This window comes from Aythya fuligula, chromosome Z (assembly GCF_009819795.1).
Source record: "Aythya fuligula isolate bAytFul2 chromosome Z, bAytFul2.pri, whole genome shotgun sequence".
Classification (NCBI taxonomy): Eukaryota; Metazoa; Chordata; class Aves; order Anseriformes; family Anatidae; genus Aythya; species Aythya fuligula.
The window spans coordinates 30638139-30665276 of NC_045593.1; the positions used below are offsets into that span (position 1 = coordinate 30638139).

At 38.8% G+C, this 27138-nt stretch overlaps 1 protein-coding gene across 1 annotated transcript; it reads right to left on the bottom strand.

The window, feature by feature from the left end:
- Positions 1–3358: 3358 nt before the first annotated feature.
- Positions 3359–27138, bottom strand: ERMP1 (endoplasmic reticulum metallopeptidase 1). Its single transcript, XM_032206154.1, has 15 exons — positions 26825–27138; positions 26352–26653; positions 22461–22588; positions 22012–22117; positions 20978–21124; positions 19414–19506; positions 15964–16176; positions 14826–15046; positions 12063–12237; positions 11603–11793; positions 10822–10974; positions 10083–10285; positions 8191–8306; positions 7538–7701; positions 3359–6498 (listed from the first exon to the last, which is right to left on the bottom strand). The coding sequence occupies exons 1-15, from the start codon at positions 27136–27138 to the stop codon at positions 6334–6336; spliced, it is 2691 nt and encodes an 896-aa protein (XP_032062045.1). The 3' UTR covers positions 3359–6333.

Sequence of the window (27138 nt, forward strand, 5' to 3'; positions counted from 1 at the left end):
TTTATTAGTGCATCTTGGAAGTTAAGTACACCTATTGCTTTGAAAGAGATGTATTTGGAAAGATTGTGCTAGCAGAGTAGGCTGCAGAGGTGGCCCCTGTTAGGAGGGGCACTATCAGACAGCCACTTCCATCAAGCTCCAACCTCCCCCCTGCTGGCCAAAGCTGAGCCTATCAGCAATGCTGGGAGCACCGCTGTGGTAACATTCAAGAGTAAAAAGCACTGCGGAGCAGCTGTAAGTGAGAGAGAGGTGTGAGGGAGAAAAAATGAAAAATAGCCCCACCAACACCAAGGCACTACAGCAGCAACTGTCCTGCAGCCTGTGGAATGGACCATGGGGGAGCAGGTTCTCTCCTGCAGGCCCAGGGGGCCATTTCTGAGCAGATATCCCCACGGCAGCCTATGCCAGAGCAGGTGGTGAATGGACCCTGCAGGAAGCTGCAGTGCATCACCAGTCTGTGTAAGGCACGAGCTCCCAGCAGGACTGCCAGCCTAGGTGAGGGTGGCAGAGGGGTGGGAGATAAGAGTTTTCTTGTAGGACTAGGGCCCATACTGGAGCTGTTCCCTCTCCCACCCTCTGGAAGGGACCCCACAGGTGACAGAGGAAAGCCTGAAGAGGAAGGAGCAGCAGTGACTGCCCCAGCCTGGCTTGTGCTGCTGGGAAGGAAGCAGAGGGCTTGGGACAAGGGAGTTCAGAAGTTGAGCCTGGGAAGAAGGTGGGGGTGGAATAAATTAAATCATTTTTCCCCAGGTTGAGTTTGTTTTACTGGTGATGGTAATCAACGGTGATCTCCCTGTCCTTAGCTCACTGCTGAAGCCTTTTCATCTTACATTCTTCCCCCCATCCTCTTCAGGAGAGGGAGAGCAGCTAAGAAGCTGGCCCAGGTTAACACCCCACACATTTAGTCTTCTGCAAAATAAGAGCTATTACCTCAACCCAAACAGGGGAGAAAATACATTTAACACACTGAGAATCAACATTTTCTATGGCATTCCAGCTTGCCTCTCACTTCGTTTATCCGGCTAACATAAAGCAGGCTGCCCTAGTTCTTGCAAGGCCGGCCTACATAACCATTTAATGTCTATATTTAAAGATAACACATTTCATCCTTCACCAGCATTTGCTCATGACCATGTTTTCTTGATCTGGGTCTCATCCTGTACAACACTAATGTCAGCTGAAAAAGAGCAACAATGCTGGGTTACTTGCTGCTCACTGAAAACTCTCACAGGGTGTACTTGCAGAACTGGTTGACTGAAGTAATAGTTCTTTGGGAAGTTTAAACCACCACTTTGGTCAGCTAAAGTAGATTAATTTTTATTTTTAACTACTGTTTTAGCCAGTTGCAAAGCAACAAATGTAAAAAGCTAGTTTTAAAGCTCCTATAAGCTATAGGTTGAGATCCACTGCTAAGTAGATAGAAATACCTTAATGCGTAATCTAGCTGGGACCTGTGCAAAAGAGGCCCTTTTTTGTTGCTATCAATTAAGGGGAAAAAAAGCTGTGTACTGCTACAATAAGATTATAAAACAATAGGTAGTCACCCACTGTTTAGGGCAGTAAGCTGCAACAACCAAAGGGACAAAAAGCCTTAAGAAAAAATAAATAGCCACAGACACTACTTACTGTCTCATGATAGTTTATTCTATAGCTGAGTGCTGAAGACTGTTGAAAGATTGTAGTGGTTAATGAGATGAATGTTCGCTAACGGTGACCGGCAAAAATAATCCCAGTGCTTGAACTCATAACGGAGAGGACAGGACCATGTATTGACTTTCTGGGTTTGTGCTGCTCTATTTGTATACTATTAATTACCTCCATTTTCATAAGTGAGGTTAAAGTGCAGAAAACTCTTTAAATGGGTTATTTACACAAGGAATAGATACCAATCGATACTCTCTCATCCGTACCTGGCAGGCAGCTCTTGATCACATAAAGATAAAGTTGGGCACGTAATGTGAATATAATGCAAGTGCCGATGTGGAAATGCAATCTGAGAACAGGTAGGAAGAACTAAGATTTTTTTCATTATAGACATACCAAATCAAAGAAAGACAACAACAACAACAAAAAAAAAAAAGCAAAGAAAAATTAAACGTTAAGAAAGAAAGGAAAATTCAGCTCCAGCACTGTTGTAGCAAAAAGATCTGTAGCCAAAGTCAGGCAGAAAACAAAAAGAGCAGAAAGTGAAAGTGACAGATCAAAGTTCAGTACTAAATAAGCTACTTTTTAGTCTCCAGAACAGAGACCATAAATCCACTGTGTATCTAGACACCTTAATTTTTTTCTTCCAAGCAGCTTTCTCATATGACTCTTAAGTTAACTCTGAAATAAAGATGCAACCTGAGATCTTAATGAGTTCTCTACATACCATGTACCATCTGAAATTAGTAACGCCAAGAAGAGGCTTTATAAAAACCCAGAACTGAAAGTTGAAGCTAAATGACAAAGTTCTCTAATATTGACCAATTATCAAACAACAACATGCACACACACAGAAAACCAACATCCCCAAACAAAACATGCATGGACAACTAAGACACTTACTTAAATCCATCTGTACCTATTGTCTTTGAAGCTTAATTTATTACTAGGTAATTAACTTAAATTTGTTTGAACCTATTGGTATTTGTCCCACAGTTTCAGACTAGATTGACAGAATGATTCCTTTCTAGGCTAAATACTACAAACCTTCAGGACTATTTTTGAGTTCAGAATAAAAGCCCTGGTTAAGCAATTTCATATCACAAAACTGTGGCTAGAGCACGTAATTCAGGGCTATTGATGTTCCATGTTTTGTTTTTTTTTTTTTTTCAGCCATCCTTCACTAATGCTGCATATCAGATTTTAAGATCTGTCATCCTGCCAACTCCTTCTAGATCATTATCAAGCACCAAATTAGGTTCCATCCCCAAGGGAAAAGGAAAAAAAAATAGTGAACGTTACAACACACGCAGCACTCTTCAGCAGCTCTGTCCTATATGCTACAATTAGGTCTGTACAGACTTGTTAGATCTTGTCTATTTGATTAGCGTTTTCCAGCAGGCTTACAACTCAACCTAAATTGAACAGACATTAAAACAGGTATTGCTAATAAAGAACAGCTCCACCTAGTTCAGTTGTCTGTTCTTTTATGTGTCGTGCCTGAAACTCTCCTGTTCATTGCATTTATCCCAGCGTTTTTTCTGCAAACGCATACTTTCACTTGACATGCAATCTGAAGGCACCGTGACACATTCTGATGCTGCATTAGATTGCACAGTCACAACAGACACAGGCCTCCTTTGCAAACACACGCTTACATTGGTAAGTAACGTATTTCTGAAGCCCTTTTCCCTCTAGATACATAACAGAATGATGTGTGTTAATAAATAATGTAACAGACTCTTAAAGACATCAAAAATTAGGAGAGACCCAGAATTAACATAAAGCAAAGCAGCTTAGAAAAGGCTGTGCATGTGAACTATCTCAGATTAATATAGGTGAATTCCAGTCAACTAGCTGCTTATTGTCCCACTCAGAATAAAACCTTTTTCTATTCCTATGCCCTGCTATCCTCAAAATCACCACCTGCTTTCTTTGTGTTTATTTCACGGAGTAAGACATGCAGTTCTTCGTATGAGAATTAAGAAACCGCAGCAGCAGCAGACTGATCTGCTTTTATTGAATAGGGAAACAGACACACACAAACAGCAAAATTTTCTACTGTGTTTTTCTGCCTGTGATCAACAACATCATTTGTTCTCAACTACCAGTTTTGAAAAGTATTTGCAACTCTGCTACCAATTCCTCCTCCAAAATGTATCTTGTTTCAAGGAAAACTTTTCTGTCCAAGCAACTAGGGCCAGAGTCCTCCACTCAGATAATTTTTTACATTCCTTGGCCATGCACGTATTCCACATAGCTCTAACTCCAGATGTTTCCAGTATCACTTAGCAATACTTCCACTCAAAGCAAAAATACAACATTAACACAAGAAATAAAGACAACTCAAATATGTCTTTAACAATCATGCTTACCATCAAGTTTTACTGATTAAGGTTCACTTTTATTTATAAATCCAGTGATTTACAACAAATTAGACATCCCTCATAATTAAATTATTTAATAAAGGTTAAATCCTGAGTTAGCAACAGTTACTGCTTCACGGAAGTTCCAGAAATTGCTAACAGGCATTTTGACATTTTTGGCTCTCAGTATGACTTCTTCACACAGCACTTTTTTAAAAAGCTATAAATCAGACACAGAACAGAATAAGAATCAAATCAGGGGAAGACAGTAAATATCAGTGCAGCTTTAGTTAACCAGCTGTGCATTGGCTACAGCACAACGCACAGCATTTGTTGAGATTCAAGACACGTAACAGTTCTGAAGCTTTTTTTTCCCAAAACATTAATAGCACAAGTTTGTTTTTTAAATATGAATGCATAGTATACAGACTGTACTTTCAAATCAGATACAATCAAGCGAGTGATGATCAATTCACGTTAATGTAGGATGACACTGGTTTTAAGATACTGATGTCCAGTTCAGTATAAATACAGTAATTAAATCTCTGCCCCTAGTCCATAAGTCAGTCAACAATGTTTGCAAATGGACCTTGCAGCAAATGTAACTGTTTCTTGCCACTTACCTACACAACTACAGGCCAATCTGAAGGGACAATACCTGAATGGGGAACTGCTCTGCTATCTGTCACAGCTCACACATATTAAAGTGTCACAAATTTCTTCCATATGCCTTGTAAGCCTCCCAGTATTAGCATGTTTCTACTTGAAATGATGATGCATGCACAAAGTCTGCTTTGCATGCTCTTTGGCAATGTTCATGAGGCAAAACATGAATCTGTGTAATTCATAGCATGGTGTTGATGTCACAATATTTTATATTTAGTTTGGAAAAAAATTAAAAGTTTCTTCAAGTGCACAGAGCTCTTTGAATTTCAGAAACTAACATCAATTATTACAGTGCACTGAAAAAACCTGTAGGGTGTAAAGGGAAAAATAAAAACACAACAACAGGTAAGTGGCTTCAGAATTCAAAGCTTGTTGAAACTGGAAGATACTCTAGATCATTTAGACATTTATAAACCCATCCTGTGGAAATAAAAACAAGAAAAGCGACCCAGAGATATCATTCTAAAGATGACTGCTGGTTTCCGTAAGGAACAATAGCATACTTGAAGAAACAATTATATGTATCAGCAAAGTGCAATATTGTCACGTTAGTAAAAAAAAGTCTCTCCAAAGGAGATACCAAAAGTTCGCTAATTCTAGTAAATCAGAAGATAACTTGAAATTTAGATTGGATTAATTATAAGACATCCACTCAAAGGAGTGGTTCCTTGGCAGCCTTACATACAAGAGTAAGTCATATGCTTGTATGCTGATACTAAAAGATCCTAAAGGGAACACCTGCACAAGGAGACAGGTCAAACTTACCCACCCAAGTTTCAACACCAAAAAGACAGGCAAAAGGTAGGAACCAAATTTTTTAAAAGAAACATATTAATTGGTAAAGTTAATCTGGATAAATAATTACCACATTCCAGAATACTGGGTTTTCTGCATTGTACATTTGCAACCTTCACAGGCATCAGAACTTTCAGTGACTTCATCCAGTGACAGAAGTAATATTAGGGCTTTGCTGCTTCTTTCCCCCATCATGTAAACAGCCACCTGCAAGTAAGTCTGAAGGCCTTACTTTAATAGGACGGATAGGAGTGGCACGTGATAGTACCCATACAGAAGGGTATTTCAGTCGGAAGGGACCTGTAAAGACCATCAAGTCCAGCTGCCTGACCATGCTAATCAGAAGTTAAAGCATATTATTAAGGGCATTACCCAAATGTCTCTTGAACATTGACAGGAATGAAGCATCACCCATCTTTCTAGGATGCCTGTTCCAGGGTTCGACCATGCTCACAGGAAATAAGTTTTTCCATATGTCCAGTCTGAACCTCCCCTGAGTGGACGGCAGGTGTGTGTGAAGTACAGTTATATTTTATGTTACATTAAAATAACTTAATGAGGCCCTTTCATTACAATTGCCATTGTATTATGCTAACGTTATTCCTAAAATGCAGTTTTCATGTTCAGAAACTCACTGGTCAAACTGCCATTTCAGTGGAAGAACCAGCTCAGTTGACAGGGTATCACCTTTTCCCCAAGACAGTTGTAGCCTTTAAATAGCCAAACTGCCAAAGAAACACCATTTTCAGCCAACGTATTTTAAATTACTGTGAAAGTCTGTGCTATCTTGTTAGGATGTTTGCTATGACAGCATCCTATGTTGGAGAGAGATCACCCTATCAGCGTTGTATTACTGTTAACATTAAAATACAAAAAGGTCATAGGTGCAGGACCAACCAGAAGAAAACGTCCAGTTTGGAAGTCTCTCCAGTAAGGCATAGAGTTGAGGTGATTTTTGATCTTCCCCAAAAAAATAGTGTGCTGCTATGGCAAGGGAGACTATTCCATCAGAATGCTTTTCTGAAGCCTGCAAGTGAGAGAGGGCAACATGGTATTTATGACTGTTTGTGGAGTTTAACGTGTAAACCCAATCCAGATGTACTTTTCCACAGACTTACCTATGCAACAAACTACATCCCACAGGTTATTGTTCTGTAAGTTAAAGCATTTCATATCTTCAACTGTGTCAGTATCATGAGAAGTTAAATTTAAATTGAAATTGCAACTAGGTATTTATATCGCAGGGCCTATGACATGTCAAACTTGCATGTTCTAAATTCAACATTTGTATATATATACGTTTTGCTAGCAAATCAAGACATGGACACTAACATGGTATTTTTACTGATCTTTCTACTGTTTACGCTTAGAATGAAAAGCCTTTTATGCCTAGGCTTTGCAGTTATCGATCTCACAAAGCTTGTTATGCTGTAGATTCCTGTCTGCCTTTACCAGGTATCCTCATAAGGATTACTTGGTTACATGTTTATACTGTATGATCTAAGAAGGAACAACAAACTTTCTGAATTTCCACAAGTTCTAGTAATATTTCCTCAAAATTAAACCTATAATAAGCCTCATTATTAAAACCATGATAGTAACTCACAGATCTGAAAAAATAAAATCTTCATTGGCAGTTTAACAGTGGGAATGAGGGATCATAAATCCCACTGGAATAGGAATGCTGGAAGCCTTGCTTCCAAACAGAGGTACAGTACAGAAGACAAAATTTTTATGATTTTCTTCAGTATCAAGACAGGTAAGTTTCCTACCAAGGATTCCCTGTAATTTCCCCCTAACAAAATATGTGACATGGGAACTGTTTACAACAGGAAAAAGATCTGTGAAATAACAGCAAAAAAGATAAAACTTCAAGAACTATGAGTTAAAATGAGAGAAATCCAAGCTTAAGGCCTAACACTGTGTAAACAAGGAAAATGTTCTCCCTTTGACTTAATGGCAAGTTAGAAGACAAAGCATTGAAATATGTATGAGCTGATACACACAGTAGAGGGACAAAGTAGAAGACCAAGGGGTCACCACGTTTCCAACAGCAGCATACTTACTGTAAGCTCTATCCAGAAGTTCCATGGTGTAGCATGCAGCCCATGGGAGTAAAATACGAAGTAGTCTCCTCCTATGCTAGCTACTGGCGTTCCATCTCCAAGAGACCAGGTAGACAAAGCTGACCCTTTGTGTGGCCGAATATACAGTGACATGTGACTTGGACCTGTAGACAGGGAAATGTATCGAGATGTATGAACAGCTGAAAGGAGATAAAAACGTTTGCCCTCCTTCCTTTCATTCCAATAACGTATTTTCCTAAATAGTAACACGTAACCTATGTATTACTACCTGTGTCTTCCAACACAAGATAGAGCTATACTGTCTTCTCTAGAGAAGCTTCTATTATTTCTATGTAGTGAGACAAATTAGATGACGATGTAAAGAATGGACAGAGGTCTAAAATGAACTTCAAGAAGGGACTTGCTAAAAATGATCAAAGCTTACTTAAAATAGACAAGATATCAGTCCCCCAAATAACAACTGCAACACAACACCCACAGCTTCTAGCATGTTATGAAACTGAATTAATTCATGCCAATCACACAAAACTCACTATCTTAGGAACGGCACTGTAACCTGCAGTACTAGACTTAGAACCTTATCTATTATGGGCATAAAAATAAATCACAAAATAGAAGCTTCAGTCACTCACCAGATACTTCAAAGCTTAACCTCACAGAGTTCCAGGGCATTAGCTCTTTGGCCAGAACTTTGAAGTGAATGGGGCTTCTTGGAAAAATTTCTGGAGCAGGAAGATACCAGTTTTTCCTGTTTAAATAAATATATAATGTTATAATTTTATCTCAGTGCAACAGTCAGAGGTGCTAAAATATGAGAAGAATAAGTTTTTGTATAGCTTAGCTGACCGCATTGTTAATAAACAAAATACTCAAAAGGTATTTATGGTGGCAGAAAGCAGTTAAAATTTAACAGCTTGCAGCCAGTCGAATATTTAAAGGACACAGTAACAGAACAACAGTTACTAGTGTTTTTATCTGTTACTTTGATCTGCCTTACTTTACAAAACAATAAAATAAATAAAAAATAACTAAAAAGTAAATAAGTAAAAAAATATAAAATTCTACATTTCTGTTCACAAGACTCCTGAGGTATGAGAAACAGGCATGGAAGCTAGCTTTCTTCTGGGGAAAGTAGCTATTCTAGATTTCCTCTGTTACCAGCTGAGGTGACGTGGAAAAAGGGAATCACAGAATCACAGAATTTCTAGGTTGGAAGAGACCTCAAGATCATTGAGTCCAACCTCTGACCTAACACTAACAGTCCCCACTAAACCATATCCCTAAGCTCTACGTCTAAACGTCTTTTAAAGACTTCCAGGGATGGTGACTCCACCATTACCCTGGGCAGCCTGTTCCAATGTCTAACAACCCTTTCGGTAAAGAAATTCTTCCTAACATCCAACCTAAACCTCCCCTGGCGCAACTTAAGCCCATTCCCCCTCATCCTGTCACCAGACACGTGGGAGAACAGGCCAACCCCCACCTCACTACAGCCTCCTTTAAGGTATCTGTAGAGAGCAATAAGGTCGTCCCTGAGCCTCCTCTTCTCCAGGCTGAACAAACCCAGCTCCCTCAGCCGCTCCTCGTAGGACTTGTTCTCCAGGCCCCTCACCAGCTTCGTCGCCCTTCTCTGCACCCACTCAAGCACCTCGATGTCCTTCTTGTAGCGAGGGGCCCAAAACTGAACACAGTACTCGAGGTGTGGCCTCACCAGAGCCGAGTACAGGGGGACGATCACCTCCCTAGCCCTGCTGGTCACACTATTCCTGATACAAGCCAGGATGCCGTTGGCCTTCTTGGCCACCTGAGCACACTGCTGGCTCATATTCAGCCGACTATCCACCATCACTCCCAGGTCCTTCTCTGCCTGGCAGCTCTCCAACCACTCATCTCCCAGCCTGTAGCTCTGCTTGGGGTTATTGTGCCCCAGGTGCAGGACCCGGCACTTGGCCTTGTTAAACTTCATGCAGTTGACCTCAGCCCATCAGTGCAGCCTATCCAGATCCTCCTGCAGAGCTTTCCTACCCTCAAGCAGATCGACACACGCACCTAGCTTGGTGTCATCTGTAAACTTACTGAGGGTGCACTCGATGCCCTCATCCAGATCATTGATGAAGATATTAAAGAGGACCGGCCCCAGCACCGAGCCCTGGGGAACGCCACTAGTGACTGGCCTCCAACTGGACTTGACACAGAAGAAACATGGAAGAAACACATACTCCTACTATGAAGTGCCCATTAGAAGCTCCCCCTTGCTTTTTTCTCCACTGGTGCCAATATTTGTTTTCCCACACATCAACATCTAGAAGTCCTCCAGCAGACCCAGCAATCTCTCTCATAGATTGTGGCAGATGACACTGTACCTACACAGAAGTTCAAGCATCTGCTGAAAGGGAAGGATAATTTACTTTTAAGCCAAGATTAGACTTATTTTTTTTTGTCCTTTACAGAAGTAAGATTGCATAAACTGCATAACCAATGGGCTTTGTAGCAAATGCTCAAACAAAGCAGTGTTCACACCAACCGGAACATGAAATGCACTGGTAGAATCCAAGGCAGGCCACAAAAAGGAGCCCACTCCTCGCATGGAGTTCTAATGGTGTCATTGATTTCAGGTATATGGGGAGTTATGTGAGATATTCCATTATAATCAAATCCATTAATCCATATACCAGAGTCACTTTTAACCAGGTTTCCATCTAGGTCATGAAATCTTCTGCTCGTGTGCTGGAAGTAGAAGTAGAAAAAGATGCGCAGAAAGATGCTAAGAGTCTGTGCAGTTTGCAAGTCAAAAGTCATTCTGAAATATCCACCATATCAACCCTTAAAGTCTAATGCATTTTCAGTATGTACTCAACACAAATCTAAGCATTTATGAATACAGTTACACAGATAAAACAGAACACCATAAAAACATGTAATTTGAATAGATGTCTGTACCTGTAAAAATTTAGACATCTCCCATTGCATTCACTTCTGTAATGATAATTGCTTATTTAACTCATACTTAAATACACCTAAAAATACCTATTCTTCTGAGAAGACTATACATGCAAATTAAACATGGGGAACAGCAGCAATTTGTTCAAATCTACAAAAAAAATGTTAGAATTTAAATCAAGCAAACAATAGAGACTACTTCAGGGTTTAAGTTCTTTAAAAACAGTAATAACTAATAAGAAACAAAACAAAGAAAACCAAACAACCAAAGAACCCTCTTGCATGCAGCACAGAATCAATACGATATGCAAGACTCTTCTTACCTGGAGAAAGACTCGCTTAGGCTTTGGGTTAGCCATATCAGAACTGTAAGGAAAGAAGATTCCACTGCAAACGAGAATCAGAGTGACTACAGACACAGCAGTTGAAGTTATTAGCGTCAGTTTTGTACTTTTGACAAGGTAAATGAAGTTAATCTAGAGAACAAAGAGACAGTCCAGTTATAAAACTACAAGACTGAGAAATGAAAGACACTTATGTGTAACTCTAAAATTCACTTCTGGAATTGAACGTGTATTACACATGCTATATGATACAGAAAGACTTCACAACCTCAATACCTAAAACCAGAAGGAAAAAAAGGTGACTACTTTCCAAAACTTTCAAAAAAAAAAAAAAAATCTTTTTAAAAACATCTGCCAAAAAAAAAGTCCTGAAAACTTTGCAGCAAGGGCAGCATAAAAAAAAAAAAACAAACATTTTTTTTCTTTTTTTGGAAATGTAGTACATTTTTTGTTCAGCCACATACCACACTCCACCTAAAATGAATACCTGTTCAAATGCTATCATCAATTTTTTGTATTTTACACCAGTTATTACTACATCACGACTGAGCAGATACATTTTTTTGTAATCCCTGCTTCAATTACTTCTCTCTAACATAAAACATAGGATCCTTCACATTTCTTAGAATTTCCTTGTATTAACACTTGAGATGTTCAACAATACCATTAATTTCAAACAGAAGTATAGAAAAAAAAATTTTTTTTTTCAACTCTAGAGAAAGCTTAGAAGTTTTCAACATCATTTAAAAACTCTACTTACAAAATAGGATGACAGAATCATAGTGATGGCCACAATAAATCCTGCCAACACTACATCTGGTGGAATTTCTGAACCACTTCGTCCCATGATAGGAGTAAACATTTCAAATATAGTCCAACTAAGATACATTATATACAGATAGGGAACAAACATTCCCAGCATGTACAGCACAAGAAACTTAATTGTGGCACCTACAAAACATAAAGCACATAGCATTAATAATATATCCAAACACTGCTGCAAGGCCCAATGTATAATACTAGTCCTCACCCTGAGATGGATAGGAAAAAAGGACCCCATTTTACATAGCCGATGCCAATGTAACTCTTCCAAAACCACTGCAAAACTACTCTTATGTTAAAACAAACAAACAAACAAACAAACAAAAACAAACAAACAAACAAACCCACAGGTTTTCTGCTCTAAACGCTGCAATTATCTCCCCCCCACAAACTCATACCTTTTTGTCTGAATTCCTTATGGATCATCAGCTTAGTGAGTAATGGAAATGCCACCCACAACATACAAATGAACGCTGAACAAAGGCCTATCTGAGTAATCACAGCCAATGCTATAGTCCAAATCAGCAATGAGGCATCAAAAAACACATCTCCCAGGTTCAGGTCATTCATATTCTGTAACAAAAAAGGGAATCAGTTATTGCCGAGCAGAAATATTTTGTGTATCGTGTTTCTTAAGAACACACACAAAAACTCCGATTTCTTCTATGTAATTGTTACAATTGCTTTGTCCACATAAAACATTTACCATCTCATGACTCTCCCTGCCATAGAGTTAGTCATGACAGTTTTCACTTGTAGGTGCTTTTCTTTTCTTAACCATCTGCTCTGACTTAGCTTGAAGAAGAGATTACACAGAATGGGATGGACAGGAGTGGAGTACAAATTACAATACCAAGAAGATGGCAGGCTAATGTTTCAGGTACATATGCAATAAGGTCTTTTTATAAAAAGCACTGGTATTTGTGAAGCATATCAACAAGTTATGTACTACTTATGTGTGAAAAGAATTACATATACCTCCTGAAATTCTAAACTGCTTTTGCACAGCAGTTGTTAATATACTACTTCTTAAGCAAGTAATGTTATTATTGGATAAACATTACACTGGTGCTTTTATGTGTCACACCACAGCTGTCACTTCAGAAGTCTGCTTTTTTCATACATTATTTGTTTTGAAGAGGACATGTATGGTTGAGTTAATATCAGATATGTTTTAGAAAAAAAAAATTAACCCTTAAAAATGTGTTTTTATTTGTTGTCTTTAGTTAAATGCAGTGTTGCACTGTTTGCAGCACAAGACTTGTAACTGTGAATGCTGTTAGCAGCAAGAAGGACTGCTTCACTGAACAGCTATCAGCAAGCACTTAGTTGAGTTTTGGGCTGTGAAAAACGTTGGGCAGTAGGGATAAGAAACTTTTGGGTTACCAAACATATTTCAAAACAAAAAGTTATTACATCACAAGTTCTTGAGCCAGTAACAGAAGACACACTGCTTCATCAACACCTAGGCATTGCCTGTAATACCCAAGTAACAGATTAGCTTCCAAAATTTTTATGCAACACTTCTTAGGGAAAATGTAAATTACTGAGGCAGCATAAAGTGTGGAATACTGCACGCTATAGCGCGCCAATAAAATTGAGAGAGGCGCGGTATCTAGTCATCTGATCTGTTCTTCAGACAATCAACAGGTAAGAACTAGATCCAGCACCTGAAACAACTGAATGATTAGGTAAAGTAAGCTCTCCTGTCAGTAAGTACCTTATTCTAGTCTTTTGGAATAGAGGTTATGTCCCATCTATTTTATAAATGGTTCATCTTTAAAAAATAATAATGCTAGTGACCTTTTACTGAAAATTATTCATACACATACTCTATAAAACAAACAACTTCCAGATGAGTAAATAATGGATACAGTCAGAACGTACACCAGTCAAGTAAAATATCAGTACTTTTTAAAACATGAAGTATTTGGATGAAATTGAATTTGACTGACAACTTAGGTTTCTTAAATTCCACCACCCTAGGCTTGTACAAACGGCTGAGAAGGATAAGTAATGGTAAACCGAATGACTAAATACCATCATGCCTAAAACCTGTAAACCTAAAACAGGCTCAAGCAGTTGACTTCTCCCTTTTAAGAGCACCATCTGCCAGATACCTCAAGGCACCACAGAAATACAAAACAATTCAACTATCATCTACGCATTTGGGATTATTATGAACTATAATTATGACATTATTATGCAAGTTACATTGTGTTGGTTAGTCCACACAGAAGAATTCTGCACAAAAAAGATAGATATGCAGTAATCATGACAAATGACAGCAATGAAAAGGTAACATGACAAAATCGAAATCAAACTTTCTAGGGGCCTAAAGTACTTTTATCTATGGCAGAAAAGAATGTGGAACATAAAGAGTTCTCTTTCAGGTCCAGTTGTGGTCAAAACAAGTAACAGATATCAGAATAATCATACAGAATAACCATAGATGGCAGGCTGAAAACTCAATTTTTTTTTTACAAAAGCTCCACTTAGAAAGCTTTACACAGCACAGGTTATTGCATTACAGAATGATAAATTCTGATAGTTGTAAGAAAAAAGCTTTCACGTGAACAATCTGAAAAAAATTTGCTTAGAAGGCAATGAATACGAATGGCCTTACCAAACAAACATGCATAATAATGGGTCAGAATACAACACAGAGCAGGTATCCCAAGTTTCATGACAAAAATTTACATGGTAAATTAGATGAAATAATGAACAAAAATATTAAAAGATTCATTAGAAGTATGAAAATAAACAAACTGTGGGACACTCAATTATACACGTAAATTCAGAAGCAAGAATCTGTTAAGATTCAAAGACCATATAGATGTCAATTCTGTAAGTATCAAGAACACCTGAAGATATCAAAAAAATAAATTATCCAGCTGTTACTTTGATCTCTTACCAATGAAATTATAGGAGAAAGGGAGAGTGCAGAGAGGAAAAGAAACAATACCTTACATTGTCTTCTACAAGGCTCTTGCCTGTCACCCCTGGCCCCAAGCAGGAATTGCTACAAGTCATTAGCAAGGGCAAAGACTTAAATCAAGGGGCTGTTAACTCTCATTTAACACAGCAATAATCCTTATGTTTAAATGAGATTAAACACTACACTCACCACCCCTCAAAACTGGCAATGAAATTAGGCTTACCTTGTAGTAAAACCTCTTGGCTAGTGTATGCACAAGGATGAGTTTAGCTGCAGCTGCAGTGCCATACAGAAACACAGAAACATAGAAATGGGTATACCAAGAAAGAGACCGTCCAATGAGAGAGACGAACACTGCCACAATAACCACAGTTACTAGTGTGGAGATCCAACTTAACAGTATTAAGCCAAATGCAGTAAAGAATTTCTTCAAGTTATTAATAACTGTGAAGAAGAAGAAAAAAGTTTAATTCAACAGTCATACCTATTATTTTTAAATACTATAATCAATATTAAAACTACCCTCAGCATAATTTCTGTAATGACCACATGAAGTCTGTAGGAGAAGTGCACTCTGCAGATTTCTTTACAGAATAGTCTTTATATCACGTAGCCTACTCCTTTTACAGTCTTCCTCCCTACAGGATTAATTCCCAGACAACTAGTCTATTTCCTAGGTTATCATATTCCTGATAATAAAAATTTGTCTAAGGAATCAGTGAAGAGACTATAAGCTAGAAGGTCTCAACAAATGTCAGAGTTGCTTTTCTTCTAACTTTTTCATATTCTAAAAATGCTTTCTGGATTTTTTTTTATTTTTATTTTAATGTGTGCTCCTACACTTCAAATGAAAATGTGTAACTAGAGGATTTAAGTTGTTTTATACCCTTTATTGAGTATTGATATAATTTTTCCTGTTTGTGTTGTTATGTGCTCCAGCCTATGGCCAGGAGTTCATGAATCATATTTCTGAAGTTCTACCTGTCTTAACAGAACAAAGAGTTTATACAGATGGTAGGTAAACTTTTTTTTCCCCCATATTCAGATCTTTAAAAGATTTAGTTTAAATCTTCACGAATGGATAAAAGATATAGTTGTAATTCATAAATGCTAGACATCTAGGCCTGTCATGTCATCATCATAATGATTCACAACTGAGTTTTCATCTCTTAGAACAAAAGTAATTCCTGCACACCTAAAGTTTATTCCTTAAGTTTATCAAATCAGAGAAACTTCACAGAAGGTTGTGGTTGGAAGGGACTTATGGAGATCATTTGCCATTACCTCCTGAGTACTTCTTGATCTACTAATTGTTATTAAATAATAACGTGATTGATCTGAAAACAAAACACTAGACTTACCTCTGGTTTTGGGCTGGAATACTTTCTTGCCTAAGTAAAGAAAAGCAATTGCTGCTATTATGCAATTCATGATGGTGCCAACACGAGCAGGGTAAGCCAGGACAAATAAGCCAAGTACATCAAAAAATACAACATTTCCATGTCTATACTCAAAAGATTTGGCCAGTTTATCTGATGTTGCAAGGTATTTTAGGACAGCTAGAATATTGTCACCTATTAAAAAAAGCAGATACACAACATAACTATATCAGGGTTGATGAATTAGTACATAGCATTCTTCTATGTACTTAAAAAAAAGCCAATGTATTGAATTATCCAAAACATGAGAAATGAACATGCAACTGATTATTCTAAATATCTATTTGATCATTAGCAGTGCAAAGTATTTTCAGAAGGTAATCTACACAGTTCTCCCTAAAGTAAGTACACTTGGAAAGCTTCATATATTTAAATACTACATCAATGAAGGGAGAAAGCGTATCTTCAGAATCAGATAATCATGGAATGGTTTGGAATGGAAGGGACCTTAAGGATCACCCAGTTCCAACCCCCTGCCATGGGCAGGGACACGTCCCACCAGACCAGGTTGCCCAAAGCTCCATCCAGCCTGGCCTTGAACACCTCCAGGGATGGGACATCCACAGCTTCGCTGGGCAGCCTGTGCCAGTGCCTCACCACCCTCACAGTAAAGAGTTTCTTCTAAATGTTTAATCTAAATCTTCCGTCTTTCAGTTTAAAACCATTACTCGCAGTACTATCACTACACTCCCTGACAAAGAGTCCCTCCCCAGCTTTCCTGTACCCTTTTCCAGTACCCTTTAGGCGCTGGAAGACTGCTACAAGGTCTCTCCAGAGACCTCTCTTCTGCATGCTGAACAACCCCAACTCCCTCAGCCTGTCTTCACATGAGCGGTGCTCCAGCCCTTTGATCAACCTCATGGCCCTCCTCTGGACTTGTTCTAACAGGTCCATGTCCTCCTTGTGCTGGGGACCCCAGAGCTGAATGCAGGACTCCAGGTGGGGTCTCACAAGAGCAGAACAGAAGGGGGACAATCACCTCCCTTGACCTGCTGGTCACACTGCTTTTGGTGCAGCCCAACATACGGTTGGCTTTCTGGGCTGCCAGTGCACACGGACAGCGCATGTTGAGCTTCTCTTTAATCAACACCCCCAGGTCCTTCTCCTTAGGGCTGCTCCCAATCCATTCTCTGCCCACCCTGTATTTGTGCTTAGAATTATCCCAGCCCAAATGCGGGCCCTTGCACTTGGCCTTGTTGAACCTTATGAAGTTTGCACAGGCCCACCTCTCAGGCCTGTCCAGGTCCCTCTGGATGGCATCCCTTCCCTCCAGTGTGCCAACTGCACAACACAGCTTGGTGTGATCAGCAAGCCTGCTGAGGGTGCACTCGATCCCATTGTACATGTCACCGAAGACGTTAAATAGTGCCAGTCCCACTACTGACCCCTGAGGAACACCACTCTTTATGGATTTCCACTTGGACATTGAGCCATTGACCACAAGTCTTTGACTGTGACCATCCAGACAACTCCTTACCCACCCAATGGGTAAGGTCCATCCATAAAAACCATGTTTGTCCAATTCAGAAACAAGGATATTATGTGGGACAGTGTCAAATGCTTTGCACAAGTCCAGGTAGATGATGTCAGGTGCTCTTCTCCTATCCACCAGTGCTGTAACCCTACTGGAGAAGGCCACCAGATTTGTCAGTCACAATCTGCGCTTAGTGAAGACATGTTGGCTGTCAACAATCACCTCCTTGTTTATCATGTGCCTTAGCACAGTTTCCAGAAGGATCATCTCCATGATCTTGCCAGGTACAGAGGAGGCCTGTAGTTCCCCGAGTGTTCCTTTTTTCCCTTTTTAAAAATGGGGGTTATCTTTCCACTCTTCCAGTCAGTGGGAACTTCGCCAGAATGCCATGACTTCTGAAGTCTGATGGATAGAAGCTTAGCAACTAAATCAGCCAGACACATGGATGCACCTCATCAGGTCCCATGGACTTGTGCACCTTTGTGTTCCTTAGATGGTCTTGAACCCAATTTCCTACAGCAGGTGTTTCATCACTTTTACAGTCCCTGCCTTCGCCTTCTGGGGCCCAAGGCAAGTCTTCACTCCCGCCAGTGAAGACTGAGGCAAAAAAGTCATTGAGTACCTCAGCCTTCTCCATATCCTGTGTAACCAGGTCTCCCTTTTCCTTCCAAAGAGGGGCCACAATTTCCCTAGTCTTCCTTTTATCAGTGATGTACCTATAGAAGCCTTTTTCTTGTTGCCCTTGATGTCCCTAAATAAGTTCAATTCTAAAAGTGCTTTGGCTTTACTAACTTGATCCCTGGTTGCTCAGACAATGTCTCTTTCAGCCCATAAGCAGTACACTTCAGGCCTTACCAAAAGAGGAGTTTCATTTTCTGTTTACCTTCTTGCTCTTGTCCCTGCACCCAGTAGCTAACTCCATGTTTCACTATGAATTACCTGCCTTCTTTTTCCTCGATGACAGTAATGTAAGGAAACAAGGAAGTTGTTTTCTTTTGTACAGGTACAAACCACCTTCCTGTCTCTCATAATACAGCCAAAACCACGTTTGTTTTGCTTTAAGCTGTGAAATGTTTACCAAGAAATGGTCTCCCTAACCACTATGAGCAGTAAAATCATCTTTCCAACAGAAATTTAGAGGAAAGTGTTATTTTTTATCTTACAGTTGTGTTGGTGCAAATAAACATTTAAAGCTCTTACTGATGCTGGACCCCTCAGTGGACTTCTATTAGCTTACAGAAGACAGTGGTCAAAAACCTGGAGCTGCTTAGGATTGTGCTAGTTTTTCTGAGAAACTAGAAGTCTTACTGTAATTTTCTTTACTGAAATCTGTGAAATAACCTACTACACTTCCAATCTGTTAGTAGAAAATCGATGTTATTCGCCAACAATCCACAGCCTACATACTGCTATGTTAGGTCAATTGAGACTTATTCTAAATGAAAAATCTCTACTGGCAAGTTGATCTCTATGCTATCTACTTAACCATAATCCTCTCATGACAATCATTAATCAATAAGGGGAATTACCAAGAGAAAAGGAATGACAAATGCTGAACAATCAGGTATCAATGAATGTAAATTACTCAAATGGCTAGATTACCTTAATTAGATTTTAAAATTACTTTCAAATCAACATCACTGGATGGTGACAAAGTTTTCTTTTCAGAGCTCCTCAAACATATTCCCTATGTATTTTAAAGGCATGTGTTCAGTTAACATTGTTTTTTTACCAAGATGGTCAAGTAGTTCTTAACATTATAAATTTATTGAGATAGTAGCCTTACATCAAAATGAAGACACAACAATGTAGTCCTACTTTAAGACTTAGTAGCTATTACTGAATTTTTGATAGTAACAAGTAAGTCAGTAAGTTATTGAAATCTTAGAAATACCAACCTGCTCTCTGAATTGAATCTGTTAAAATTCTGTCTGATGTGTCATACTTTGTATGATAAATATAGCCATTTTCAATAAAAGCCAGGTCTATTCCTACAGAAAGAGGAAAAGCAAGAGAAATTATGTAAACCTAAAAACACAAAGCAAGTGTGAAACCTCAGATAAATTTCATGTAAAACACTGGTCTACTTTGTAACACATGTACTTTCCTCAGAAATCAGCCTGCTTTATGGAAGACTAACCAGAACTCCACCTGCTTTTAAAAAAAAAAAGCAAATGAAAATGAAAATGTGTCCTTACTAACTTATTGATTACATAACATCTGTACAGAAATTTATGTCTCTTTACTGGTGAAACACATGGAAATTCTTAGCCATGTCAACCTCAGAAGAAACAACATGTTTGTTTTCCAAATATTTACTATTAAAACATCAGTAGAGTTCCACTGTGAAAAAAGCAGTACTGTAGAACACTTTCTCTAAATGCCAGCTGTATTCTTTTTACTATGGATTTGTAAACAGATTTTTAGATGGCCAGTCCAAAAGTTCTATAGATGCCCAAATAATTTGTAAAGATAAAAAAGTTATATATTCAGCATATCCAAAGCATGCATACACTCAGTTGCATATGCAAAAAGCTCCTGTCAGCAATCTGACTCCTCAAGATTTTGCAGAGGTTTAACAAATCAATTCTACCAGTGGACAAAGTGGAACAAATTACTTCTCTAGCTCAATTATTTTTATGAGTTTAGAAAAAGCCAAGGTTAGGGAGAATTCATTTACCATTTATGAACCAGGTACAATTCCAAACAAATAACAGAACAAATTGTAGAAAGACAGCTATTTTATGTTCTGTGGTACATTTCTAGCCTGAAAAGTTTAGAATAAGTTTTTCTCTGAAAACCAGTTCAGAAAGATCACTTTTCTTGGAAGTAATTCCAATGGCAACTCACGCCAGATAGTGAGGAACATTTACTTTTTTTTTTTGAATTACGTTTGTTCAGATATCATTTTTTGTTCCGCATTTTTTTCCACTGAAAATTCTCTACAGAATGGATAAGAATCTATAAACCACACTGCAAAACCAAAAAACTTTCCTTCACTGTCTTGTGCTTAATTACACCCTGGCCTTCCACTCACTCCTTCCCCCCCAAATAATGAAAATTTATTACTTACTAAGTCACTGTCTTAAAAAAAGCTGCTTTTAGTTTATTCATTTTTTTTTTTCATTAGTTATTTAATTCCTGGAAGCAAGTTATTAGCACCATTACTAAAGTGTTTAAAAACAAAGTATTTAAGTGTACTGCTATTTCCTGGAGCATTTCCCTAATTTTTAGACTGATTTTCTACCATGTAGTTTCTTTCTGGAAAACAGCAGTCTCCAAAAACATTCTTAAAAACTACATGACACAGGAATGCCGAATGCTATTGCCTTAGGAAAAAGACAGGAAAATCTTCTCCCAGACTACAACCCAAACAGAAGTTGAGGACCTTTACATAGTGAACAACAGAACAGTCTACTTGTTATATACTTAGATAAATGGACATGCCTTCTGATACCATACCTGGAACATTACCAAAGTCCCTGTAGATCCGGAAGTCTGTATCTGCTGGGATAATACCACTCTGAAAGATTTCCTGTGCCACTACAGAGGCAAAGGGATGTTTGGCTGCACATACATATGCCTGTACCAACCACGGATTTTCAGGTCCTAATAAAAGATGAGCAGAAAGCTCAGAACAATTATTTTTTGAACTTCTATTAAGATAACTTTATTGTAACAACAACAAAAACAATACATAGGAACTCCCTAAAGTTGTAATGCTGTTGCCCCACAAGGTATATTAAGTTCATTAGTGTCAGCTGAAGCACTCACATACCTGAGATATTTAGTCACACTTTGAGGGGAAAATCATGAATGCCTTGGGTGTTCAATGGCAAGGTAGATACACCATCTACCAAAGACCAAGCAGAAACCACAACCTTCAGCAGAATTTCCAATTTATCATCAAAATTGGATGATAAATCCAATTAAACACAACATTCTTTATCACAGATAAAAATTCTTTACTGAACAGTCTCTCCATCAAAGCATTCAATGCAAGTAAAAAATTAAGCAGCCGCAGTAGTAGAAGGAAATCTGTAGTCCAACTAGGATGGAGCAGAAGTATAACAGCAGTGTATGTGGTAAGTTTTGCTGCTCTCCAAGCAGCAGATGGAGTTCTAATGCCAACATCTCTCTGCAAAGATTTTGGAAGAGTTATGTGAAAATTAAAAAAGCATATGAAAGTATGAGTATGTAAGAGATAAGAGATATAGAAATCTTTTTTCCTTACTATCTTGATGTAGGAAAGAAATACAATTTCCTTAGTTCTGTTCTACACAGGTTTCCCATCTCTAAGGGAACTTCTGTTGCAGTGCTTTACCCTACATGCATCTAAAGATGCAGAGCAACTTACTTGCTACAGAGGGTTGATAAAGGGCATAGCAGTTCTCTTATCTTTTGTTTGTGAGCGACTTTCAATACTCTTTCAAGTCTACATTATCTCATGATCAAATTATCCCAGTGTAGAAACTGGACACAATACATGCTCCTACCTGTTTGAAAAACAAGTTCTTTTCCTCCTACACCTGCTGCCTCCAGGTTAATAAAAGCTCTAATTGACTTGGCCCACTCATGTTGTGTAATGAAGCCGTGACTAGCCTTGATGAAAAACAAAGAAAATACAGGTCAAATCTCTTCCATACCAACCTAAGTGTTATTTTCCATCATGTATGATTATAACTCAAGGTTAAACAAGGCAGCCAGATCACTCACAACACAAACAAAACAGAACATCAAAGTATTCTAATTAAATTAACATAGACAACAATCTTAATCTATTTTTCACTTTTACAGCAAATATATTTTTCTCAGAATGTTAACACTGGCATTAACTAATATATCAACAGATTAAATAAACACTGTACTTGTAGTTACTCTTTCTTTTGACAGAGTCTTAATTCACAGCTTTGATACACATTTTATAATTCTGGCATATTCTTACCTGCAAAATATTTTCTTCTGCTCCATTAAACAGGAATATGACAGCATGCTGCAAGGGTTCTGATGATTTTGAGAGAGTGTAAAGTATTTCAAGCATCACTGAGCAGCTAACAGCATCATCACTGGCACCTAAAAACAACCAGCAGAACAGCATGGTTTACAACAAATGCACAGAATTGCAACTAACACCTGAGAAGACAAAAAGACTTTGTGTCCTCTCAATCATTTAATCTAACCATGGCATGATTGTGTCAAACTTTAGTCTATTTTCTGCTACAGCTTGTACCTGGTATTTATGCTAGATAGAAGCAACAGCGGAAGAAAACTAATGTTCAAAAGTTGAACAAGTGATGTACAGAGTATCAAATCCAGTACTACTCTTCACAAGATCTAGGCTAACTAAGTACTAAACAGAAAAATAGATAATGATCACTTTGCTTAAGATCAATATTAATAAACAAGGACATAAATTTCACTTACAGCATACTCAAATTACAAAAAGCGAATTTTTATTAAGCTGAATATTATTTTGTAAATGTAAAAAATGAAACCACACTACTCACGCTAAGGAATTCTATGCTGCTACAATGCAGTTTAGTAACTGGACAAATCCTCCAAGTAATGTACAGCCAAGATCACAAATTAAAGCATACATCAGAATTCACATCTTTAAAACATTCATCAAGTGAAAGTATACATTGCAATGCAGTAGTTTCATGATTGGATGCTGTCTACCACCTTTCTGGTTTCTTTGCAGAAAGACCTTTTTTGCTTTAACCTCAGTGGTCTGTTCACATTCCTCATCCAACACTACCCTAGACCTGCACCCAATTCCTCATACCTCCTCCAACACACCGCCCACCAGTTTTTCATCTTGATTAAGTACCCATCTTTTAGCCCTTGCCCCATTTCCATCACTCTAGCGCAAGCCATAGCATCTCCCTACCCGACTCCAATTAATCAAACCTGGGAGCAAACAGAGAATTTTAACATCATTCCTGTTGGCCTGGGCTGTATAGATAATGCCAGTTTGCACTGAGATGATGACTATGGTTTGTTCAGCATTATTTGCCACAGTATGTATCAGCATGATATTAGGGAAGGCTCATTAGCTGCTGAAACTGTTTAAGGTATATATAAAACAAGTATATTTTCTGGAGCTCATAACCTGGAAAAAGACATGCTTGCCCCTTCTAAAAAAATAAGTGAGTATTCTTGATATAAACAAGAACCTCAGTCAAAATTTTATTGTATATACATACTTTAGAATAAACAAACACATATACAAAGAAAATGTTTCCAATGCACTGGTTAGTTCATCTAGTTCTCAGAATACTTCACTCTGCCAAAGGCTTTCCAAAAAGCTCCAAAAACATATCAAATTTAAACTCCTCATTATATTGCTCCTGAAGTTTATCCATAGCCTACTCTTAGCCTCACCAAGTTCTTTTTATCTAACTTGTACTGTGATGAGAATTCAACAAGGAAGTGATAAGCCCTGCTGAAAAGTAATCACTTGTCTATCTTACTGTGAAGCTAGGAAAAGTAAAGGACTTATTGGTTTCAAAATGCACACACACACCAGATTGAAGCAGCCACAGTCACACTTAAAACAGATTTTATGGCAAATATCAGTAATATAAGAAAACCATGCCATAAGCCACATCTATACCAATACTTGCAAGGGTATTTCCACCTCCAAGTTTAATCGAGAAGAATCAAATAATACTAATTTCCATGTAGATGGCCTATCAGAACAAGAGAAATATGTTAGGAGCTTATAGTTCACATGTTTCCTTCACAAGCTTTTTTCCTCACCTGCTTCTTTAGTTAAAAAGAGACTAAACATCGAAGCTCAGACAGTTTACTGAGCTATCTTTACTCTTTTTTTGTTTGTTTGTTGTTTAAACTGTTTCCCTAATACTGCACTGTGCTGTACTATTAGCAAAAGTGAGATGTACTTGCCTTGCTTTCCAGGAAATGATACACAGGAACGTTAGTGGCAACAACGATAACTTTAAATGTCTGAATACCAAAATACTTGGTAACGCTTTAAAATGATTGAGGGATACATTTGTGAATAGCCCAAACTAATGTAAGGGTGTGAATACTAACACCCAAAGGAAACAAATAAAAAACTTTATACAGACTTGATATCTTTTCCATCAGCACACAATTGGGCTCATGGACCATTAATCATGCCAGGAAAGCACATCTACAAGCATCAACATCAGATTATCTATTTCTATCTGATTCATCATGTATACTACTCATTGAAGTATACAAGAGTCATACTGATTTGGGTTAAACTAAACGTTTTCAGTAATTTAAAAAAAAAAAAAAAAGAAACTGTAAGCAAAGAACTTATAGAAATACAGGAGAATAGAAAACAAAAGGTTCTTTCTTATACTATATAGAAGTTTTACTACAGGAAAATGAAATAGCATTTCCTCACTGCTGTTGTAAAGCGCTGCTTTTGGTTGAGGGCAAGCATACAGGTTGATTTCTATCTCCTCCACATATTCTGTACAACCCTATGCTATAGGAATCATTATTTTTCTGGCTTTCCTGTGCAAGGCTGGTGAAATATTTCACTGCCTGAATGAAAGTTATTGATGGATATATAACCCTGTAGAACAACCCAAAGAAACAGGCATACCGCTTACACAAGACATCAGTCGAAAAACAATTCTCATTCATCATTACGTTATACTTGTGAAGTATTCTTTAAGTCTAGGCAGTCATGTTTAGAACATAAGTGAAGTAATTACAATCAACACAGTTCCTAAATCACAGTGAATGTGTAACAATCACACAGTTATTATACTTAATTGGAACTCCATCTTGCCTAAACATGACCAGAGGAGAAAAAGAAGTCTTCTTCTAACACTACTTGTTAACAGAAAAAAGGCGCAAAGAGTATAGCAAATGTTTTGTTTCTCTAACACTCAACTCATTAATTCTCACATCTCATCATTCATAGTGATTACTTCTGTGTGCTAAAGACCAAAGAGGTTGCCTTCCGAAATAAAAATACAGTGCAGGCTGTAAATAAAAAATCTTAAGTAAAAACAGCACTGTCAGTGACTGAAACCTATACATATTTTTCGGCTGCAATAATTAACATATACTTGTGGCTACGAGTTACAGCAAATGTTTTTGTGTGGTTTCCAGTTTCCTGGCAATATTAAACCATGTATTTGCCAAGCTGTTTACACCCATGTTGCAATAATTCTTTAACATGATTAGATTTATAAAAATGCAGTAGGACAAGAATGAGAAAACACACAACAGTGAAAGTAGCAGTGAGAGACATACATATCAACTTAACTTTTGATCACTGCAATTATTTTTTTAGTCAGAAGCTAGGAATGCAGAAACTGTATAGCATAAGGGTACAAAAATAAAAATTTGAGATAAGTGTGATACCAGCTGACATAGGAAAAAGGAGAATAAAATAGATTGGTTTGTGGGGGAGGGAACAGCCCCCAGCATGAAGCATCCTGTTTAAGGAAAGCCAGGTTTAAATCAGTACAGAAGTATGGAAAGACCTGAACAACAGGTATCAGGAGCACATGCCTAGGAAATGAACTATATTAAAAAAAAAAAAAAAAAGTGGATTCAACATAACTTCCTAGAAACCCACACATAACATCTATAATTTGCTGTCTACCAGAAAACAAAAGTTAAAATCTGAAACACTGAAACATGCTGACTTTTAACAGGACCAACCTGCCACTCTAAGTACTGAATCTTACTGAAATCAAGCACAGAGTAATTGACACACAGAGTGTCCTGGCATATGGCTATGACAGCACTTGGTATGAGACAACAGTGAGCCAAGCTCAGTGGCTCATGTAACGCAGAGGAATGGAGGAGCATGTGGACCTACCTGGGGTATTTGGTACGGAATCAAAGTGACAATTGGATAAGACTGCATGCTCAGCTCCATTTCGGGGTTCCAGCTTCACTACCACATTGGTTATGTTTGCGTAGTAACTAGTAAAGCCTCCCAAAAAGTCAATGCTGAAGGAGCCTGTCGGCCTCTGTACGTCTACAGATATCTTGTGAGCATCTGTGCTTTCAGTTTCTATTGCCCTGATTTGTTCTAGGAGGTAGTTAACTGCAAGAACTTCATTCGCTGGACTTCCAACCGTCCTGGGCCCAATCGCTGTTATGTTGTCGAGATATCCCCTGCAGGAGAGACAGCACACGTTCAGCGCCCGCACGCTTGATATTTCACGCACAAACCACCGAAAGCTTTACACCTCCCTACCCATCTCCAAGGCTCACTCCGAACAGAAACCGACCCACACGCGAGCAAGAACCCCTGGCACGGTCCGGGGGGGCTGTCCCGGCCGGTACCTGGCGCGGTGCGCGCTGAAGTGCGGGTGCCCGCCGCGCTGCGGGCGGCTCAGCAGGTGCCGGTGCGCGACGTGCGCCAGGCCGCGCAGCGCCAGCAGGTACAGCAGCACCACCGCCGCCGCCCGCCGCTCCGACAGCGCCTGCGGCCGCCGCCGCGACCCGTCCCGAGCCTTCCCCGCGGCGCAGTCGCCGTCGCCGTCGCCGTCCTTGTCCTGTCGCGGCGGTGCCGCCGGGCGCCGGTCGCGATCGCGCTCCCCGCCGCCACCGCCGGCCGCGCGCAGCCGCCGCACCGCCGCCGCCGCGCTCCGCTCCAT